Source organism: Pungitius pungitius, chromosome 21, assembly GCF_949316345.1.
Source record: "Pungitius pungitius chromosome 21, fPunPun2.1, whole genome shotgun sequence".
NCBI classification, from domain to species: domain Eukaryota; kingdom Metazoa; phylum Chordata; class Actinopteri; order Perciformes; family Gasterosteidae; genus Pungitius; species Pungitius pungitius.
The window spans coordinates 9,411,151-9,433,487 of NC_084920.1; the positions used below are offsets into that span (position 1 = coordinate 9,411,151).

Sequence of the window (22,337 nt, forward strand, 5' to 3'; positions counted from 1 at the left end):
TAGCAGTGACATACTCTTTATTGCTTTGTGTTATTAGTATTATTGGTAATTATTTTCAAATTGACAAATTTAAACAGGTCTTTTGCCGGTTCTCACCCAGGTTTTTCGTTTTTCATGAACCAGTGCCTTGTCCTCTCCAGGTTGTCCTTGGTCTTTTGTTTGTTATATTGCTTATTTTACTTTGCAATTGAATTTGCATCTGGTGATCCTGATCTTGTTGACTATACATATAATCTTCCATGATTGAGGAATATGCTCAAATAGAAAAAACACAATGTAAGACAATATAGGACCAAATTAAATCATGTTTTACAGCATATTGTCTTAGATGTAACAGGTTTACTGCAATCAATAGGGTTTGTTTGTGCCCATCCCTTCACTCTATCTGGTAACATAAAAAAACACAGACATTGTGAACCAAATAGCATTTATTAATTAATTCAATCATTAGTGGTTAAGCAAGGAAACATACAGGAATCAGTTACCAACTAAACAAAAGCAAGGAAACATTTAAGTGTTAACTAGATATGGTCCGTTGACATTAAGGCTTCAGCGCACCTGAGTTGTCACTGCTCTGACAGACATCTGTTGAGCCACAATGGAGGACTTAGAATTCAACTGCTAAACACATTATCTATCAAATTGTATAAAAAGGCCATAATAGTAATTTGTTGCGTTGTGAAATCTGGAAAGACACCATAATGATTTGGCCCGAGAAGCTGTTTTTCTAAAGGAATAAAAAGTGCAAGCACCAGATGGCATTATGATCTGATTGGCAGTGATTCACATACAAAAAACAAATACTCTGTGGTGGTGTGTTTGAGCTAGGAACTAAACGTTAACTATATATTGTGGTAAGTAACGTGGTAAACTAAAACTACATACTTGACTTTTGATTCACAGAAGTGTCTGCCCCTATGTTAGCTCTTCACTGACCTTCTCAGAGTGCGCCGCCTCAGGTTCTAGTTTATGCTAATGATTAAAGCATAGCTGGGGAAATTGTAAAAAAATTATGAGTTAATTGATTATCTCTTGATTTAATTATGGAAAAGCTGTCATGAAGAGGGCACTAGTAAAGTGGAGAATATATAAAACACATTTAATATGGAGCAAAGGAAATTACAGTGGGATGATTGTCACTTTCACTTGTCACTTTCTGTCGCTGGTGCACTTTATTTTTAACTTTTTAAACTCTTATTCCCTTACTTTTAAACTAACCCATAGCTTTAGATTGCTAACCCATAGCATTATATTGTATCTTATTCCTTGCACTATGTTGTCTTGTTGTCCATTGTCAAACTATCTGCTGTCATGCACCAACCACCAAGTCAAATTCCTTTTAAGTCTGACATATTTTGGTAATCAATGTTTCCTGATTCTTGATGACTGGACACTAGGAGTCAGTGTCAGACCCTTTTGAAACCGAGCCCCATGAACAGCTGGGTGCCGACCATGTGAAGAGTCACTACGCTGCTTCTATCAGAGGTGTGTGAGAACATGCCCAAAGCACTGGTCCTAATCTCAGTTCATTTATGAATAACATCCTAGAAGGACACAGAGCATGTTGTAGGAAGGGAATAATCAAAGTGAAATGCACTAGACCTTTGGAGGAACTGTCTCTGCCTTTTGTTTTGCAGAAGACAATTTCCATGGGCGATGCTAATTCTTTAGCAGTAAAGTGTTGCGTGACGGCATTCCATGCAACAAGATGTGATAAAACTAGTACTACTAGGGTACATTTAGCCAAGTGTAAATTATAAGTACATACAAGTCGTACACAAATATCTAACTGCTAGCTCATAATGAACGTAGAAATAACAACTGATTATTTTATAATCAGTTAGGCAGAGTAGGATAACAGTTCACTAAAGCTGAAGAACGAACAGGGTGGAAGGAATATGTATGTGGTATGCAGTACGAAATAAATTTCACCATTTTAAGCACAATGTGTACTCAGTGTGTTTAGAAAAAATTTGGCCATCGGAAATCTACTACTCAACAGTCAATGAGGTAATTTTCAACAGATGCTACTGACGTTCAGTGAAAAAGAAATGATTCCTTCCTTTGTGCTCATCCCACTATAACTGGGTGCTGGGGATATTTTAAACAAAAAGAAAATTCTGACAATTTGCACATTTTGCACATTTGTTTAATGTTACTAATTAATTACTAATGATTTCCCTTTCTTGTCAGTTCTACGACTACTCCTCCTTTCCTCAGCCAATAGCAAAGTTATTTTCTTTTTTCCTCCTCCCATTTTTTTCCTTTGTAATCTTTTCATTTTTCTTTTACACAATCCGAACAGAAATGCGTTCTAAACATACATGCTTTTGTAAATATAGCAAGATATGCGTTAAGGACTTTGCGTCCATACTGATTTATTTTATGTTTACAAACTGGAGTTAAATAAAGGAAAGAAATCATATTTTTTTTACCAAAATAACTGTTAAGATCTGGGAATGTTGTAACGTATCGTCAGGTTGAGCGCCTGGGCGCCGTTTTGCATGCACATTGTACAATTTGTAAGGAACGCTACCTTGCCCTGCCTCTACTCTCTGGTAAAGTTTTGAAAACTTAAAGGAGCAGTTTGTGGGAGGATTGGTAATTGGGTGTATCGGTGTCTTTGCACCTAAAAAGCTGGAAACAAAGTGGACGAAAGCAATAAGAGTGAACAAAATCAGTTAAGTTGTGGTGCAAAAACACCCCCAATCAATAATGAAAGATGCAGAGAGGATTATTAGATCTACTATGAACGGCAGAGACATGTCATATACTTCTCTGTGCGCTCATCACTGCATGCTGTAACTTTGAGACTACATGATATATCTGCACAGGGACCGTCAGACAGTTGGGAACGAACTGAAGTGACCTTTATGCTGGAGGATGGTTACTTTACACTTTAACTTGCAATATAGGGATTGATCTAACCTGTACCAAGTGTTGGCTTGTTAAGCCTGTCTGGTCGTTCGACTGACCCACCACCTCCCATCAGTCAGGCTGTTCCCGGATCTCAGCAATAACTTTTTAGTACAAAGTTAAAGTAACTAATAGGGGTAATGGCCAAAAGGATTTTTTTTAAAGACGTAGAATTCCTTTTTTTTTTTTACAAAATAACCTCAGGAATTGGGTTGGGATCTTGGTAAATTTCGGACTCTTCATCTAGTCGCTGTCTCTATCTCTGTTTTCATTCTCTGGCAGAGCATCTTGGTTGTCCTCCTCTTCATCCTCATCAGCCTCTTCCTCCTCTCCTCCTCCATTTATCATCTCCATCTCAACTTCCACCGCGCCCTCCTCCACCTCCCCATCCACTCCGTCGAATGGATATGCCTCCTGTGACACCTCCACCATCTCGGTGCCTTGGACCACCTCGGTGAGGCCCTCCCGGATCTTCTTGACGTGAAAGGTGAAGGGGGGCACCTTGTACACCGCCGTGTTGGACCGGGCATAGACCACATGGTCTGGTGTAAAGGCCTTCTTCACCTTGTCTCGAGATGTCTGCATCTTCTGCTTGCGCTCAGGGTTGACAGTCATTTGTGTTCCAAGCTTGCCCATCTTCTTCTCAATATTGTGACGCGTCTTCTCGATGTTATCTTTGGTCTTTTGTTTGGTTTTCTCTAAGTTATCCTTGGTCTTTTGCCTTGTTTTTTCCAGGTTGCCCTTTGTCCTCTCCAGGTTGTCCTTTGTCTTTTGTTTGGTCTTTTCCAGTTTCTCTTTGGTCTTTGCTCTGGTCTTATCGATCTTCTCCTTTGAGAAGACTGTCTTCAGGGTTTGCACACGCTGCAGACTGCTACGCTTGATACGCTCGGCACGGGTTTCCTCAATGGTCTCTTCAATCTCCACCCCCTCCTCATCTGACGAGAGGTCAATGTGGGGCTTGTCTGCCTTCTCTCCTCCCTCCTCCTCTTCCACAGCTTCCTTGAGTTCTAGGATGCTTCCTCCTCTGCTTCCTGACACAGACTCAGAAACCTTCATGGATTTAGAGATGTTGAGTTTTGAGGGAACCTTCACTTCATCCTATAGAGAAGAGAACACAAGGAATGTTAATGTATAAGTTTGGATGGGATTTAGCAAAGCCTCTGTGACAATATTCAAGTCAAAAACAAAATGAAGCTCCAGAAAGTGAAAATGTGCAAAGAGACAAATCTATTTTGTAAGGCACAAAAGATTGAAAAATGTATTGTACAAGTAGTCTCAGACCCAATCTTGAGATAAAATACTGCCAGCTTTAACGGCTAATTATATTGAGCCATCAATATTTCACTGGAAAAAAATGGCCACCAAATATGACATTACCAAGTGAAGTTTAGTGTTCTGTTCTCCGTCCACCTGTTCTTTTGTTTACATGCTAGTATTAGCTTTTTGCAGTAACTAGCATAGTTGCCACTCCAGTAACCTGCATTAGCCTCTCAGCTTGCTGTTTTCCCCATGTGTGTGTGGTTGGTGGAGCTCACCCTCAACACAATTAGCATAGGAGATTCTCCCATGACTGTGACAATAAAAGACAATAAAATGCTATCAAAGCAAACAGAAATATTGATTGAGTTTTAGGCAATTAAAACATACTTCACTGGTCACTTTGTGTGCTAAGTTGAATAACTTTTAGAGTAAATGTGTTTCAATGTTCATATGCATGTATGACAATTTGTCCATTTTTTTCAATCCTTTCTACCTGCACAGGTATACTCAGGATAACTGTGGTGAGAATGACTCACCAGGCAACACAATAAATGCATGTGTGGCCAAGACCATCTGAAATCTATAACAATACTCCAGGGTTCACTTATTCATGTCAAAGATGGCAGAGATGGACCGGTGAACTCTGAGGCTCGGCAGGAGAGCGCATGAGAGGGAGTGGGACTCTGCCGACAAAATAAGAATTAAAACAAAGAAGTGTTTCCACTGAACCCCTACCAAGTTTCCATATCTGTGTACACAACCCCACCTGGTAGCTCAATCATTGCTACACATGCGCTATTTCAATAATAATGACCCTGCGATGACCGTGTCCCCCCCCCCCCTCCCACACAGGATAAAGTAGCCCCGCTACATCCAGGACTCAGGGAATAGAGTTCTGGGTGTAATGAAGGCTGAAGCCTAAAGGGGCCCACTATTTAGGCTTTAGTGGTTAATCTTGTTACATGAAAGGTCTCCCATACAGAGCAGCACACTCAACACATCAGTAAGCACCACCTCCTTACTGTGGCCCGCTCCGATGAAGCATTCCATCACAACCCCACTTGATGCCAGCTCCCCTTTAGCTAAGGGATACTTTATCTAACCCTCCGAAGAACATTTGTTTTTCCTTGCCCTGTTTACTTGCAGATGAGGGAGCCTTTTCTTCCCCTGTTTCTATCACGGGCCTTTTTCAACTCGTAAATAAACTGCTTGTTAATGAAGGAATGGAAGAGGTGGAGGTGGGGAGGGGGGGGGGGGGGGTCTTCCTCTTTCCATCACAACAAATCCTTGTGCAACTGGGCTCCCAAATGTCTGCATCAGGGCCAATGCTGTCGTATTGTATTTTCCTCTACCTCTAAACCGCCTCCATGTTCATAACAGGAACACAGTAGAGCCAGAACAAAGGACAACAAGTGTGTGTGTGTGTGTGTGTGTGTGTGTGTGTGTGTGTGTGTGTGTGTGTGTGTGTGTGTGTGTGTGTGTTTGTGTCTGTTGGGGGTGGAGGTCTGAAAAGGGAAGATACCTCTCTGCTGTTGTGTGTATCATGTAATAGCACGAGTGGGATTATGCTTCCTAGGGGTAGAAAACCATCTGCTCAGCAGGAAGATGATAGGATCAGTGTGGAGGTATGAGAGCCGATGTGGGGGACGGTGGGGGCTCCTGTCCATTGTGTTCTGTTACAGTGTAATGGTGGTTTTATGAAGGTATTGTACTGCAGTATCTTGGGTAAACTTGACCTTGGATGAGGAATCTTGGCTTTCCTGAACAGCTGCGCTGACAGATGGGGCTGCTGGAACATACCTACCTTGCCAAAATTCATTACGTCTTTTTGCAGTTTCAAGAACAATGGGTTCGGTGTTGTAAATCGCTTAAGCAGTGTGTGTCACGATTGTCACGATTGCTGTTATTGAAAGCCAATATAAATAATAACAAAGTCTATATTTAAATCCATTATATCTAACAGGTATATCTCACTAGTACATCAAACATAGGTATGAATGTTCTATCTATCCAATCTTGATTCAAATCAGTTTAATCTCCCTAAATGCTACACACTGTTCCTTTAATCTTGCAACGTTTACATTTTGACGTGGCTGTAGTGCTGGAACAAACCATACTTGTGCAAAGCCCAGTCTGTCAGTTCAGAGTGTGGGAGGTTACAGGCTAATGTGTTTCCTTAAGAAGGACTCAAGAGGGAACTCTGTGCCCTGTAGGTGTGTCTGTTTGTATGTGTGTGTGTGTGTGTGTGTGTGTGTGTGTGTGTGTGTGTGTGTGTGTATTTGTCTCAAAGTGCATGGAAAGAGTGCATATGGAAGTTCAGGCATTCACCTTCATGTGTTGACTTCCTGACCCTCCTAATTTAATGGGACATTGTTCTCCATTAGGCTGTCGCACAAAACACAGGAAGGTACGCCAGAGCCACGGAAGGTAGACAAATGAGGACTTTAATGGTTCTGTGAGTTAACATGTGTATGTGTGTGTGTGTGTGTGTGTTTCTATGTGTGTTTGGCACTAAAACTACATTTTGTCTTTCGCTCTTGCAAAAAATGTACAACTCAATTGAATTACAGAATGACAGTGTCACAGAGCCACCCTCTGTTCTCTGTGACCCCTGGTTACCCCTTCTCACCTGACGTCAGCAGACATGGGGCGGCCATCTTGACTTCAAATAAAAGATTGACAGGGTTGTTTCTCAGTGCTTTATTCCTGTGCTGTTGCATTGTGGGTAGTGGGAGAAACCAAGTGTGGTGGGAAAGGAGGGGGTAAATTGTGTGGGGTTAGTGAGGTTTGCTCCATAATCATCGTTAGAATTATTTGTGGATGTGTACGGTGTTATGATAAGAGCTGTTAACAGAGGGAAATGGGGTAGGCAATCTAGTAAGACCGGGTCTGCACAAGTATCCCATGTTAATGGTCATTATTATCCCCATGTGATTAGGGCCCTAGAATTGGTGGGACCCAGGGGTATAAATGTCTCACCTAGTGGAGTAATCGGGTGTTGGTGGGCTACGCCTGGTGGGAGCGGTTGCACCTGTGAGCACCTGCACGTTACGGCTTGGGAAGGATGTGAATAAAAAACCTCATTGGCATACAACGTCCTCCGTCTACTATTGTGGAGAAACTCGGGATGTCCTTTTGACAGACAGTCATGAGGGAAGTTGCAAAACATATTGAACCACAATGTTGGTGTGTGAGTGTAACAAGAGAGAGAGATAGAGTCCTGGATTGGTGGGTGTTGTTCTCTCATGATTAGTTTCAGCACAGTCTATTCACCCTGATCAGCCTCCCATAAAACACCGCTGAATTTCACTTTCCCACCATACTTATTCATTGTTATAAACTTTCAAAGATCCACATTTTCCAGGCTAATCAAACTGAAATGAAGTGTTAAGAGCGCCCACCTGCATCTTGAATCTAGAAATCTAATTAAATGAAGCCTGTAGATCTTAACTAACAGTGTTGTGTGTGTGTGTGTGTGTGTGTGTGTGTGTGTGTGTGTGTGTGTGTGTGTGTGTGTGTGTGTGTGTGTGCGAATTGCTGAGATCAGCTGGCTGATGCTTTGTGTTGTCAGCACAACGCAGTGTTTCTCTTTCAGGATGAGTGTGCATGGTGCCGTCTGTACACTCAAAAAGTTAGAGTTTACATCCATGAAATTGGCATCAGTTAATTCTTGATCCAAGTGGATATTCATGCGAAAAAGATCCTCCAAAGGCACTCCAAAGCTATGACGTTCACGAGTTTGGAATAGACAACCCCAACCCCGGTCTGTTAAGTATGTCTTGGTAAAAAGGTAAAGTACACATGAAACATTGGTGCGGTCAGGCAGGTTCAGCGCGTAGGAGTTAGTGCCAGCTAGCAGTAGATTGGTTTGTTTCAATATGTTCCTTGATATCATTTCCTGAACCTCACTGCAGATTGATGCCCTTAAGCCCATTTTCCTGTCTGTGTGTTTCCTCAATGTTTCCCTCTATCAAAGATCCAAATATGCCTGCAACAGCAACTTGGATTTTCTGGGCGTGGTCAGTGGCAAGCCACTGGGACTATCAACTTGTACAGAGAAGCCATGGCAGCGACAACGATGCCGGAGGCGTTACCTCAGCCAAGTGTGTGCCAAGTGTGTTTATACTTATATATACTGCCTCAGTGCTAATTCTGAGCTTGTGTGCTTGGTGTCATTGGTATTACAGGAAAGGATCAAGTATGCAAGTATCCTGTGGTGTATGTGTGTAACGTGCCCTGAATTGTATGAACACATGTGCCAATACAGATGTGTAAATCTGTTTGTGTTTGTTGATATGCTTGAGTAGGTTTGAGTAGATCATAATGAATATGTCTGTTTCAAAACGAAGGTGTTTGTGTGTGTGTGTGTGTATGTGCACAATCGTGCACTTCTTTGCCTGTACATGTGTGTGTGTGTGTGTGTGTGTGTGTGTGTGTGTGTGTGTGTGTGTGTGTGTGCAGCACGCCATGGAAGCTTTCCACTCTACACTGCAAACACTCATCAGCCTTATGTAGAGCCAGAGAGAGGAATACGACTGTAACACACCCCTGTCTGTCGTCGTCCCCCCTCCATCCAAATGTTGTGGAAAGGCCAGATGCAAGTGTGTGTGTGGGTCTACAGTATTTGAGTTGTCCATAAAGGTAAAGTACACACTCACCCACGCACTAAAGGGATTTTCCAGTAATTGCAGGAAGACAAGGATTCCTCATGACACGACTGCTGATGTAACGAGGAAGTGGGAAGAAGCAGATGAAGACATAACATTTTGTTTTTGTTGCCTTGGAAACACGAATACAAATCTATGAAAAAAATAACCTCACCACAAGGCTCATTCATCACCCGTTCACGTGGTGTCCAACCGAAGGGGTTTTCCGTGTTGCCGTGAAAGCACAGACGTCATTTTGATCACATGAGTGAGAGCTCTACCTCCCGGACCTCGTGGTGGCGTTTGTGTCTCAACTGCTTCTTTCAAGGGCAAGAATAAACTTTGATCCCCTTTGATACTCACGCAGCTCATGCTAAAACTTCACAGAGCACACAAACCCACCAAAACACAAGCTAACCACATAATTACATCTGGTTCTTTGTCTTTTTTCTTTTGCTTTCTACACTGTAGAAGGTAACCCGACAATGCCACAAAATCAAAGTGATAAAAAAGAGGACTGGTGTATCCAGCGCAGATGGCACTGAGCCAGCGCATGAGCAATTAACATAGACCAGCAGGGTTTGTGGGTAATGTGGTTTTAATTAGTTTGATTTTAATTGGAACAACGGACACCTTCATCACTCGTTCACCTGACTGACATCAGACATACATACGTCTTTATCATGCCAAAACAATAGTGTTAAAATACCCAAATTTCTCAAGTCAGCAAGCTCTGTGTGTGAGACGCCACAAGTGAAGACGACGACATGTCCTCATAGCTTTAAACATGCTGAGGAAACTTTCATGATGACTACTTCAAATTAGCTTCAATCATCCCCTTTTTAATCCAACCAGATGTTTAGGATCAAAACAGATTTGAGAGGCTTGTTGAAAGAATGGTTCAATAGCTAGTCACATCCCACCAAGTTAGGCTGGTGGCACAACATTTATAGATTTAAAGTTTGGCCCGATTTGGTCCAGGCACCTAAGGCTGGTGATGCAAATTAAAATCATGAGGGGAATAGAAAGACAAACACTCACAGTGAAAGGATTGTGTAAAAGGTCCTAAACAAGCTAATGTGTAGCAAGAGCAAGACTCTGTGAAAAACCATCCCAGCTGCAAGTAAGCTGCCATCTTCAAATAGTCAATACAATGCACTAAATAGGGAAGCTGTGTGCTTAATTACTTTAGATTCATGGATTAAATGTATATTCTGTCAGATTAGAAAACCAAATCCAGTTATCATATTCAGTGATGACCTGGAGCCAGACAGACTTGCTTACTGTAACTGTCTGATCTTAACGGTCACCCACTCAGACTGGCTCCTTTGGGTGACGGATCTGTAGGCATAGGTTACTCTGCAAGTGTGCTCTTTGGTACATTGGTAATATGAGTATCAAGGGAATGAGTGTGATGGTCACACACAGCGTAAAGCTCTGGGGAGAGAACTTCCTATACTCTCCTCCAATTTTCCACTTGTCCCCTTTAACCAGAGAGCGAGAAAGGCAGAGAAAGATTGCTATATAAAGTGATGGCATGCCGCAGGTCCCTGAAGGGGGAGAGAGAGAGAGGGATGATTCACCCGACCAGCAGGAACCTTTCATCTCGTTTTGACTCCTTTTCCCTTCCCATTCTGTTCTGTACTCACTTCTTCCAACCTTCCTTCTTCGTTTCCCTCTACCGTCCTTGCAGTCAGTGGGTAGAAGCAAACGCTTAGATTGTCAGATCACTAAGGGGACTGATCAGCGTCACAGCTCCATGACAACCAAACATAGACAAACCAAAATATATCTTTTGCCAGCTTTGTGCTAGACAATCTGGCTTATTTTTTCATTCAGTTCCGCCCACTTGTTCCAGGAAGCTTCCAGAGCATTTTCTTTCGGCGTCAGCAGGGTTCTCGCAGAGTTCTCAGGCCGTACAGCTTAATCAATATCCAGTTCAGCAATCAGTGTATGGCTACACTGTTTTTGCCTTCAACATCTCAGTGTTTGGTATAAGTATGACGACACCTTTAAAACTCTCCAATTAGGGTTTACAGAACAGAATGGGAGCCCTTCCATGCATGGAACTCTTTTCAAGGTGCCCTGCATGAACACTTTCTTTGTGAAATACAACGGCTTGTGTTCATGTTGAAGTAGCCAAGTTTGATACGGTTGTCTGTAGCGAGTGTAAATGCGTATTAACTGCTCTTAGGAGCTTAATATGTCCCTGATCCTTCATATCTCTATCAACTGAAGCAAACTCCAGCTCTGTACAGTACTTATCACATACACTCTACAAATAATATAGATTCCTTTAGATCACTTCTGTTGTATACATCCTCTGGCCAAATGTGTCTTCTTGTTTTATTATGTGGCCAACATTTACTGACAACATTGTTGTGTGGGCCCCCCACTTTACGCCCTGGTCTAATTTGGCGTTGCTGCTGCTGTAATCCTGTCGCAAGATGGTCTTCAGTTCTTTGTATCCGGGGACCACAAGAGTTAGCGTGAACCTTTTTTATGCTTCAACAGAGCTTTGTAAGGATGCACACACAAATAAGGATTTATCAAGTGTTACCAAGGCTGCAGACGATTGTGTACAAGGCAGCTCGTTCCCACAGCTCACATCCTCACTGCAAGACACGGCCTGCCATTGTTGACTATCACTGCAAGAATCTTTTACGTCATACTTTGGTTTGATCTTTGTGTGATATATTCAATGAAAACTTTACACAAGATAAGCTTAATATTTTGAAATGAGATATTTTTTGTACACCCAGTGTAGTTTCGTTACAACTTTCTGATGAATTCTATTTCAAAGATCTGTGATGATGGGACAAGTGGCAGAGGTTTGGCAGCCTGATGCCTTCCTCTCTGAGTCCAAGTACAGGTCCCCGTGTTTGACTTAGACAGCAAGGGAAGAGAGGGGGTTGTTCCCATGGCCACCCCTTGTTACTCTTTCCAATAACAATGGAGGAGGTCCGTGTTTATGGAGAGATTTATGGAGCTGCAGAAGAAGTGGTTTCTTCCTCCGCTATTTGCTTCTGTGCTTCTCTGGAATGTGCGAATAAGGGTCACAGTTCTTTATTTATTGCACTTTCATTCATCAAAACCTGCAGCAACAGATGTTTGAGGCTACTTGAGAACCAAAGTGGTGAACACAACCTTGACCTACCACCTTTAAAGTTAATATTAAAAACATTTTAGCAGAGGGTTTTGACATAAGCATTCAGCACTTAATTTAAGGATGATTTAGTTTGATTTTACAGAACTGTGAGCATTACAAGAGTAGGGCTGTGCAATATATTTTCTCAATTCAGAATGCTTTGCCTTTTTATTATTTGCCTTCATCCAACATAGTCATTATATTCACATTGCTCAAAATCTGAAAAATCACTCATTCGGTCAATATTTTGTAGGAGCCATTACAACTAGTAAAATAGTGCAATACAATACTACACTACTATAGTATTGATATTGAAATATTTTCTGAAAATGATTGTGATATTAGATTTTCTCTATAGTACCCATTGGTACACGGTGGTCGCACGTAATGTGTTGATATTACAAAATGAAACGGTTCCAATCGAAGTCAATTATGATCCTTTATTATGGTGGACAAAGGGTTTACCAGAGATTGTTGTTATGAGAATCCACAAAGACAGGAAGCTAAGGTGAAACACAAGACTTTGAGACCAGTGAAACCATTAGTCAAAATTGGATTAGAAGGGATGTAACATACATCATTACTCCAACCCAAATCTTTTATAAACAGATAGTTTGTTACCTAAACATATGTTAAATTGTCTTTGTGGCTCTGCGCTTTTAGAGGTTGATTGTTCTCTGTGAGATCATGTCTGGGTTTATTTGTTCATATTAAGATGTGTACATGGTAAAATAATAAATGCTAATAATGGTTTGGTAGCTATTTAACAGATATGTTAATGTTTGTGAGAGGAAATGCTGTTTTTTTTAAATAAAAGCACATTTGACGAAATGAGCATGAGAATAAAGGTTTTTACCTGTGGCTCCTTAGGACACTTAACACGCCATGAACTTTAGAAACAATCTCAGACCCCTCTAGTTTGAGGAAGTCATCCTACTATTCAGACCATTATAAAGCTAGATGGTTTGGTGACTTATCACAAACGTACCTCTGTTCAAGGCCAATAATGTCACTAGGCATGAGATGATTCAAATCTAGAATAATATCACATGAGGAAATAAACTAATGTTTTTGAATCCCTCAGCTGTGGACAATGAGTCACTGACGTGTGACTCCTCAGAAATAAAAAATGAAAGATGGATCTAAAAGATAATATAAAAAGTTAAAAAGTGGCTGGAAGTGTGACTGGATGATCAACTCCAACAGCTCGATGTGTAAACAGCTCGAGTGATGGCTGCTCTTAGTTAATACGTTTCAAAGAAATGCTACCCCGCGTGAACGTTTCAAACAGAACTCGGCCCACTACATTGTGTTGGGACTGGCCTCATGTGGGGCACCTTTCTTTGGGGCACGACGTAGGGGTAATGTGTTGGTTAATGCTAGTGTGAAATTAAATTATGGACATCAATAGAATTATGAATAATCGCTAAGACAATTAACAAAATACATAAATACTTTTTAGGGCATCACCCTAAAAAGGGACTAATAATAAAACTATGAATCAAGTCTCATAATTGATATTCACTCATTAAGAGCAAGGAATTGAAGGTTTGAGTTCGTACACTCACTATGTTTCCAAAACATGCACAAAAATCACAGAAAACTGTGTATAGTATAAAAGGGTTTATTAACTTCCAATAATACTAATCAGATCAATACCATTTGAAATCAACAAAAGCTACTATACGATATCCTAATATCTAAACAACAAATAAAAACATCCATTCATGCATGTGAAGGGGTAGATGTGTGCGTGTGTCTGTGAGATAAGGAAGGGAGTGCTCAGGAAGGGAGCTAGCTGGACGCTGGACCTAGCCACCACGTGGAAGGAATCAGGAATCAGGAAACATTTATTGCCATAATATGTCAGACACACGAGTAAATTAGAAATCAAAGAAAGAAGGAAGGACTCAAAGCAAAGTATATCCCATTCGAAACAGTGAGGCACGATAGCGGTTCATAAACATACCGTATTTTCGCGACTATAAGGCGCACTTAAAATCCTTTTTTTCCTAAAAAAACAGCGCGTGCGCCTTGTAATCCGGAGCGCCGTATATATGGCTCAATTGGTTGATCCATACTGGTTAACGAGGATCCATTGGAGTGAAAGTCTGGTGGCAGCAGCCGCGGTAATTCCAGCTCCAACAGCGTATTGTAACGGACTGTATTTTCATGTTCTGGAGAGGCATTGCACTTTACAGAGTTTTGGGATGGTCAGTGAAGGGCGCACAATGTGACGTCACTCATCTTAGTGCCACCTATGGGGACGCGGGAATTGTTGTTGTTTTGGAGAGCGATGGTGTGTTTTTGTTCGGCGTAGGCTACGGCCGACAGTAGCCTGTTTCTCGACAATAAAACCAGAAGATAAGCACATTGTCCAGAGATTCATTAGCGAGAGTCGCTACAGTATATCAAAGCTCGTAGTTGGATGTCGGGATCGCGCTGACGCGAGGCGCCACCGTCTGTTCCAGCGCTGCCTCTCGGTGCAAGATGCACGAAAGCATTTGCCAAGAATGTTTTCATTAACCAATAACGAAAGAGATATTGTTAATATCCACATTAACGTTTGAACAACGTTACCATGGGAGTGAAGAGTTTTCAGAACGCTTAATAACGTTTGATTTAGCACAGCCCGATCTAGTGGATGCATAACGCAGCCCCAGTCAAACGTTTTACTGCAGTTACTTCTATGCGCCTTGTGATCCGGTGCGCTCTATATATGAAAATAGTTCTAAAATTGCCGATTTATTGAAGGTGCGCCTTGTAATTCAGTGCGCCGTATAGTCGCGAAAATACGGTATACAATCTCTCTTTAAATAATACAGTAAACACCAAAACAGACACATGGTCATCTAACTTCTGCACAGGCTTCTACAGCTGCGGCTTTTTGCGCAGTTGTGTCGATGGACTAAAAGGGTTGCGCGTGTTGCAAAGCAATTCACCCCCAGAGCAATAGGTTTTTTGTCGAAGATGACCTACAGAATGACGTCTTTGTGTTGTCCACATACACCTTGAAGGACGGCAGAGAGAGCAATGCTGCTTTTAATCGCCTTTTTTTCGTGGACATATTCGTCCAAAGATCCAGGAGAGGCCGTCTTTAACCATGCGCTGGCAGAGGCCGGGTCGGAAACAAAGTTTGAGAGAGGGAACTCACACACCACACCAGGGGGACCCCTGTGCTGTCTGTGGCTTGGCCAATCAGATCTCAGGGCTGTTTCACTAAGAGAGAAAACACACCTAGGTGTGGAGGAACATTCCTTTTCGCGGGTTTATGTCCGAGCAGAACACTGTGTCCGAAAGTCTGTCAGAGCCAGCATCCAGTAGAAATGCAGGAACCTCATAGACAAAAATCAATGTATGTTTACAGACATTAGGGACACCAGCATTTGTGAAAAAGTACAAAATCAGCTGTGTCAAGCCTAGTAATTGTCCACAAGTGATGCCACTCGAGTGAGCATAGTTGCGGCTGACGACAACAAGTTTAAAAAGTAAAATAACTGTTAAATGCTACTCCTCTTCTACTAGCATCACCCACCCAGGTCTCCATGACCGGATATCAAATGTCTGAACGTCCTGAATTAACAAACAAACCGATGTAGTGGCCTGAGTGTAAGAACCACTTGTCCGGCCGAGCCTCAAATCTTCAAGACCAAACAGGAACACACTCTCCTAAAGGCCCTTTCCTTCTCACAATCAAACAAGTATGTGATAGTTGCTATTTATAGATGTCTCTTTCCCCTTCTCTTTCTCCGTCTCCATAAGCCCGCAGCGGCCTCAATGTCTGTCTCCTTTATCTTTTCTTCCTTCTTTCCCTCTCTGTATTCCTCTGAATTCTGTCAACAAGCTTGCATCAGATGGTCAGGACATCTTGCCTGACATTCAGACCACTCCTACCTGCATTACTGAACCAAGCCAAAAGCACTCCACTAAGAAGCACTGCTCCCAGCTGAAACAATGTTACACAAAACCTCGCCTTTGAACGGAGCTGGGAACATTTTTGCCTTCTATGTCCATATATGGATGTGGAACGACCGGTGGGAGAAGAATGGGCTCACTCTTGATTCATCTACATGAGATTCATGACTGGGACTTGTATTCCTCTTGAGAACTTAATAAAAGAATGAAGTTATAGTATAAAAAAAAAAGTGAATTTATCTTAGTATTTCAGGGATTTGGTATTTCAGGGTAGGGTTACAGCTCCAGTCCAACCAGAAAGCAGCACCAACAGCTGCATCCTTTAACCGCACCAATGTATAAGCCGCAGGGTTCAAAGGGAGGGAAAAAAGTAGTGACTTGTAGTCCGGAAGTTGGTAAATAGCTCCATTTGTAAATTATTATCATTACTTCACGCGGTTTGTGTCCCTAAACCAGGGGTTCTTAACCTTTTTGACCTCGGGGCCCAACTTTTTAAGTACAAAGTTGGCCGGCGCCCGTTCAAATATTAACACGGTCTTGGATTAACTACTTGATATTATTTGTGGTTGGATATATGTTCAATGATTAAATAAAAATAATAACATTTAAAAATAGTTTTTATAAGCAAAACCCTGATACAGTGATCATCACAAGGACATTTATTTATTATTTATTTATCATCTGTATGTAAACCTGCACAAACACTACCTAACAATGCCAGTCAGTGAGATGATGGACTTCTTGAGCATCTCTAGCCCATTTTTCTTTCGTTTAAAAATATCCACCAGCTTTCCCAGAGCGTTGGATCTTTGATTTCCATCTGACGCTTTAATTTAAGGGGCTTCAATGCTTTGTTTTGAGAGCGTTATGCTGCGTTCCCACCAAAAGCCAAGCGGCTTCCCGCCACGCTTTACTCGCCCCACTAGTTATTTCGCGTCCCGCTTCATTCGCGCCTGGAAGGGGGCGTGGCTTATCTCAGTTACTTTTCTCCGACAGTAATAATACCTATCCACCATGGAAATAAATAACTACTATATCTGTTCTTTATTTGATGTGTGAGTTACACAAACGTCCGCACCGGAAACGGCGTTGTGTTCGGGTTCATGACGTCATCCGTCACCGCACACAGCTTGAATTTCACCGACTACTCCAGGATCCGCTAATTGCAGTGAATTAAGATTACGCCTTAAGATTTTAGCCACTGAGCCCAACATTTTCAATCTCTCAGCTAGAGAAGAATTGCTAGCTATCATAGCTCTGCAGCAATGCCCCCTCACTAAATTGTACTCAACACTTGGGTGGATCTGCTGATCAGGTGATTTGCTCTGAAATATGGTTAAAGGAGTAGCTGCAAAACAAGTACACTACTGGAATGAGGGCTATTTACCCAGATCAAAAAGGGATTAAGTGCTCCAGTATAAACAGGTCATTGCTTCTCAAACAATGCAGTTATCAAAAAATAGTGAAACACCCCAGCAAAGAACTTTTGCTGATTGGAACCATCATACTATCTTAAATGTATTACAAACACACAGATATTTCAATATGCTTTATGGCAGCTGTATTGTGATTTCAGTTTGATGACCTGTTGAATTAAGAGGATACAGTTAAACAACTCCAGTGACAGAAAAGAGAGGAAAATGAAGTAGGGATGGTCTGTAGGGCAGGGTGGGGTGAGGAGGACGCGATGTGGACTGAATTATCCTGGTGGGTGGAGGAGCACGGGAGAGGGAGGAACAGGGCGGTAACCAAGGAGGAGGTTAGAGTGCCGGGGATGCCTGTGCTATGAATCAGCTGTCTAAATATGGTTTCTGCTCTTCATCACAGCACACCCATCCACTCCCCATACATCTCTTCTTCTAGTTTATCTTTTGCTCTTACTCTCCCACATCTTGGTTCATTTCATCATCGGGAAGCGCTCTGTGTCTTCAGAGTATCTATCGAGCCACACGTCTAGGGCATGAACCCAAAATAAAAAAACAAAGATATTGAAATAACTATATAACAATAACTTGTTTTCTAAAGGTTCTCATGCTTTTGCAGGTCTGTCTGCAAAAGGATGATTAAGCTACTTATAAAATGCATGTTTTCTGAGTGGAGTTTATATCAGTCATTGGTAGGCTATCAATCATTTAGGCATTAATACAGGAGCAGCGTGTTTATAGTATAGACACTCTCTGATTTGCACACATACCAGGTTTAAAATTCCTGCCGTCACAGAGAGAATGCAATGGGCTGTACAATGTCTTTCTTTAAACACATTCATAGTGTTGCACACTGTTGGAGTCTATTGTTCAAACTGATATTTTCCCTGGTCTACTTTGCTCGTTCATGTAAAAACACTGGGGGTCAGAGCCATTCCATTCCAGGTTGGAGCCTCAGTACGCGAGCTCTGTTCTCTAGTAGCAGGGATGTACGTACATAATGAAGCAAACATGAGGTATATAGGATATTTAAGCTTAAATCAGTCAAAAACATGCACACACGCACACACCCACAATCCCAGGAGCAGGAAGGAAGCCGTTGCTAACAGGGAGAGAGTCACTTCCAACAGCTGTGCTGACAGAGTGCCACTGATTTCACATATCATACAGTATCCTCAGGTGGTCTAGCATTGCAGTGGCATTATGGGATATTGTTGGCAAAATGTGGTTTTGATATGCGTTGGACTGACAATAGTTTGGGACCGATCGCGATGAGCTGTGCCAAGTTGAAATATAATGTAACCCAACTCATCTCATGCCAAACATTCCTACAATGAAACCAGGGAGAAACATATCCATGCATGCTTGTATGGAATCACATTGTGTCTACACATTTATCACAGTGTGAGTCACAGTTTGAAATAAGATGAACAAAGTTTTAAGTCATGTCAGTCTAAGCTTTGATGGCACCACAATTGTGAAGGAGGCCCCAGGGGGGAGAGGAGGAAAGATCAGTGGTTTACCAGCCGCTAATAAAGCAGAGATTAAGCCCCATATGCTAGAACAAAGCACTCACTCTGCATCCTCCCTGTGTGAGCAAACCTTATGTAATGGTAAACACCGCTCAGTAACAGCTACGGGATTTTTCTTAAGACACAGAGAGCACAAATATAAATCATAGGCGACTGGATCGAAGTTGTATTTCCACCTGACACAAACTGGAAAATTGAGAAAGCATTTTGGATAAATGCTGATTTACATAGGAAGTAGGAGTTGATGTTGATATCGTATGGAAATGTTATATGATCCTAATAATACCAGTTTACTTAAAAACCATGTAAGATCAAGATTCTGTGGTGAAACAATATGTAGCATATACTCATTAAATTAGTTTGATAAAACACTTTTAGAAGCTACAATAACATGTGCGCATACACTATTAGCTTCATTTGAACATACTGCATCTATTTGACAGCTAGCCTAACTAATTTAAAAAAAAATTAATTGTTCAGCCTATTTTCTTTCCTTGACTTTTCCTGATGTTCTTACTGTTACTACTACATCTACTACTACAACTGTGCATGTATTGCACATCCAGAGGGTTCCAATTCCTCTTGTAAGTGGCACAGGCGTGATTGTCGGTAGTATAAGTCAACAGTACTGATGAGTCCTTACCAAGGCCAAGTATTTCTGTGTTGACACACTGTTCAAGTAGCCAAACAAACATTGTCACAGTCTGGGGGGTGTTGGTGGAGTCTGGCTCTCTCTACTGCTGATCCTGAACAAATCTGCCCTCAAAGAACAACAGAGGAGCAGGGAAATTGGAAAACAGAACAAGACTTTGTCGATTTTATGAAGACTAATGTGACATTATGTCATAGCTGGCAACCATAAACTGAACCAGTGTTTAGTGTTCGAGGGGGAACCAAACACAAGCGTTTCAAGGGGAGTTTCTCTTGCCACAGGGAATTTCTTGCTGAGAGCTGTAACCTGCTCATCTGCACATCATTATATATAATCCTGTGCTGGTATGCCAGGACAAGTTAGTAAAGTATTGTTTAAGCATTTTAGAATAGTGTTAACTCATGAGCATTCACAGTAAGACAGCCTGGCCTGCGTAAGATGGGGCTCTCATTTGACTCATGTCCAGCAGCTGGAAAGAGACTGAGAGAAAGAGAGAGAGAGTGAGGTCACTCCAAGCCACGATGTCTGAGTCCAGGGTGGAAACTCTGAATGTTCTCGCGCCATTGTGCAAAAAGCTGCAAGCTATTACACATCACACGGCAGCCTCACAGGCTAAAAAAAGAAAGAGGGTTCCCCTAAGCTCCCTCTCAAATAAAAAATACTTTGTTTCTTCAAATGGAAAAATGCCTTTGAGCTGGCCTGTGGTATTCCATTTTAGTTTAAATAAAAAGGCAAGAGTTAAAGAGTTAAATTACGGATTCAGTTGAATTTAGGAAGCCATCTTGCTTGGCTGGAAGGTACATTTAGTAGAAAATAACTACTGAACCAGTGTACAGCACTAGGTACCAACTGTCACTCTTTCTGTGTGTTGTTCATGAACATAATGAACGGGGCCTGCAGGCACATTGTTTAGGGCCTGATGTTATTTGCATTTAGTTACTACTTTCTACTTGGAGAATATGCCACAGTGGAAAATGACTGGAAGCTGTTTTTCAATAAATAAGTGTGAGTAATAATTTTAGGGAGGTTTCCATGAGAATCCATCCATCCCTCGTCAAAGCCGCTTATCCTCCAGACAGGGTCGCAGGGAGGCTGGAATCAATCCCAGTTAACATTGGGCGAGAGGCGAGATACACCTGATTTGTGTAAAACATGCTCATACACTATATCAGCGGTCCCCAACCTTTTTTCGGTTAGACACCGGTTTGTGGCTCAGTGGTTGGGAACGACTGCACTATATAACACAATTATGTTTGAATTTATAAATGACGTTAGGGTTAGGTTAGGGTTAGGGTTGGAGTTGAGGTTAACTGAAATAAAGGGTATTGAATACTATTGATTACTGAAGTGGGAGGATGAAGTATTTTTTATCGGTTGAATTTCAATTTGGGGAGAACGCATTATTTTCTGCGGGTTTCATGTTTATTGGGGATTGCGCAGTCAGTGACATTTTGCACAGCCCGACACTTGACCCCTTGCCTGCAATACTTTCAGGGGACCTGTAACCACTCCCTAAAATCCTGTGCCCCATAAGCAAATTGAAGAAACTTTTCTGGTAAACACTACTTCCTGTTCACTCATATTAAACCCGTGTTAAACAATGACCCTAGTTGTAGTGACATGACTTTTACCCACATTAATGAGCCCAAACATTTCTTTGCACACCCATCCCTTAATCAATGAGGTGCCATATAATTTACATACCGTGCCTCACACCTCGAACAGACAAGCCAGAACCTCATATTGATACATGTATTCATCTAAATAGTCACTCTCCTACCTGGTAGATCATGACTTTAAAGTTGCGTCTCTTGAGCAGCTCCGCCTCGTTGCTCTCCAGCTTCTTGATCTGGCCTCCTTGCTTCTCCAGGGTGGCCCGCACAGTCTTGACGTTGACGCTCACCTTGCCCACCTTCTCCATCATCTTGTTGACGCTGTTGGACGTGGTGCTGTGGCTCTTGGCCAGTTTGGTGAGCTCTCCCTGAATGCTGTTCACCGAACGTTCCATCTCCTGCTGCCTGGACTCCAGACCGCTCTGGGTCTGCTGGATCTGGTCCACCGCCCCGATGATCTTGTCAAGCAAAGTCAGCACCAGTACCCCGTTCACCTGCGGGTCTTGCTTTCCTGCCTCGTCCTTGTCTTCGTCAGCAACGCCCTCCGTGCCCATGGTGGCCAGTTCTTTCCTAGCAGCTGCGAGGGCATCGTCTTCGTCGTCCGAGGGCGGGAGGTGGACCTCATCGTCTGAGATCTCAGTGAGGGTTTGAGGCTCCAGCTGGGCGCTTGTGGATTCCATTGCTTCCATGGCTGCCATGTCAGTGGACTTGTTGTGTACAGTCAGCTAATCTACCTTTTTTGACACTTTAATTTCTCACCTGTTTCTCCCCTTTTCTCTTCTCAGGACTTCTGCTCTTTCCCCCTGCTAGTTCTAAAATAACTTATCTCTCCAGCATATATGCCCTCTCTCTCACAGCGTCTGTCTGCCCTGTCTTTTCCAAATCCCTGGAGTTAGGCCAACGTGGAAGGGAAGCCAAGCAATGCTGGATGTTACCACATGAGCGTTGGGATGTGAATGCAGCACCGAGCAGAGAAACCCTCCAGTCAAGCTACCGCTGGCAGGCTTTTTCCTCTCGTCCCACCTTTTTTCCATCGGACTGTCCCCCTCTCTACAAACTCCTCCCCATCCCCTCGCTAAACACACGCACACACATGAGCGAGACCCCACCTCCAACTGGTAGGTCGAGCCCTGTGATGATTCAGGAACACACCCCTTTGTTTTAGCTTTTTCCCCATCAGCATGGCTGGTAGCGTAAGAGCAGAGCTGAACCAATCAAACGTGTATACAAG

General features: G+C 42.3%; 1 protein-coding gene across 1 annotated transcript; it reads right to left on the reverse strand.

Moving 5' to 3' along the window:
• Positions 1-410: 410 nt before the first annotated feature.
• On the reverse strand, positions 411-22,111 carry LOC119212858 (caveolae-associated protein 1-like). Its single transcript, XM_037463683.2, has 2 exons — positions 21,274-22,111; positions 411-4,014 (listed from the first exon to the last, which is right to left on the reverse strand). Exons 1-2 carry the CDS (start codon positions 21,802-21,804, stop codon positions 3,160-3,162), a joined length of 1,386 nt encoding a protein of 461 aa, XP_037319580.2. The 5' UTR covers positions 21,805-22,111; the 3' UTR covers positions 411-3,159.
• Positions 22,112-22,337: the final 226 nt, after the last annotated feature.

Coding starts and splice junctions, on each gene's coding strand:
- LOC119212858 (XM_037463683.2), bottom strand. CDS start 21,804: ATGGCAGCCATGGAAGCAATGGAATCCACAAGCGCCCAGCTGGAGCCT. Junction 4,015..21,273: donor TTAAAGTCATGATCTACCAG/GTAGGAGAGTGA, acceptor TCTTCTCTATAG/GATGAAGTGAAGGTTCCCTC.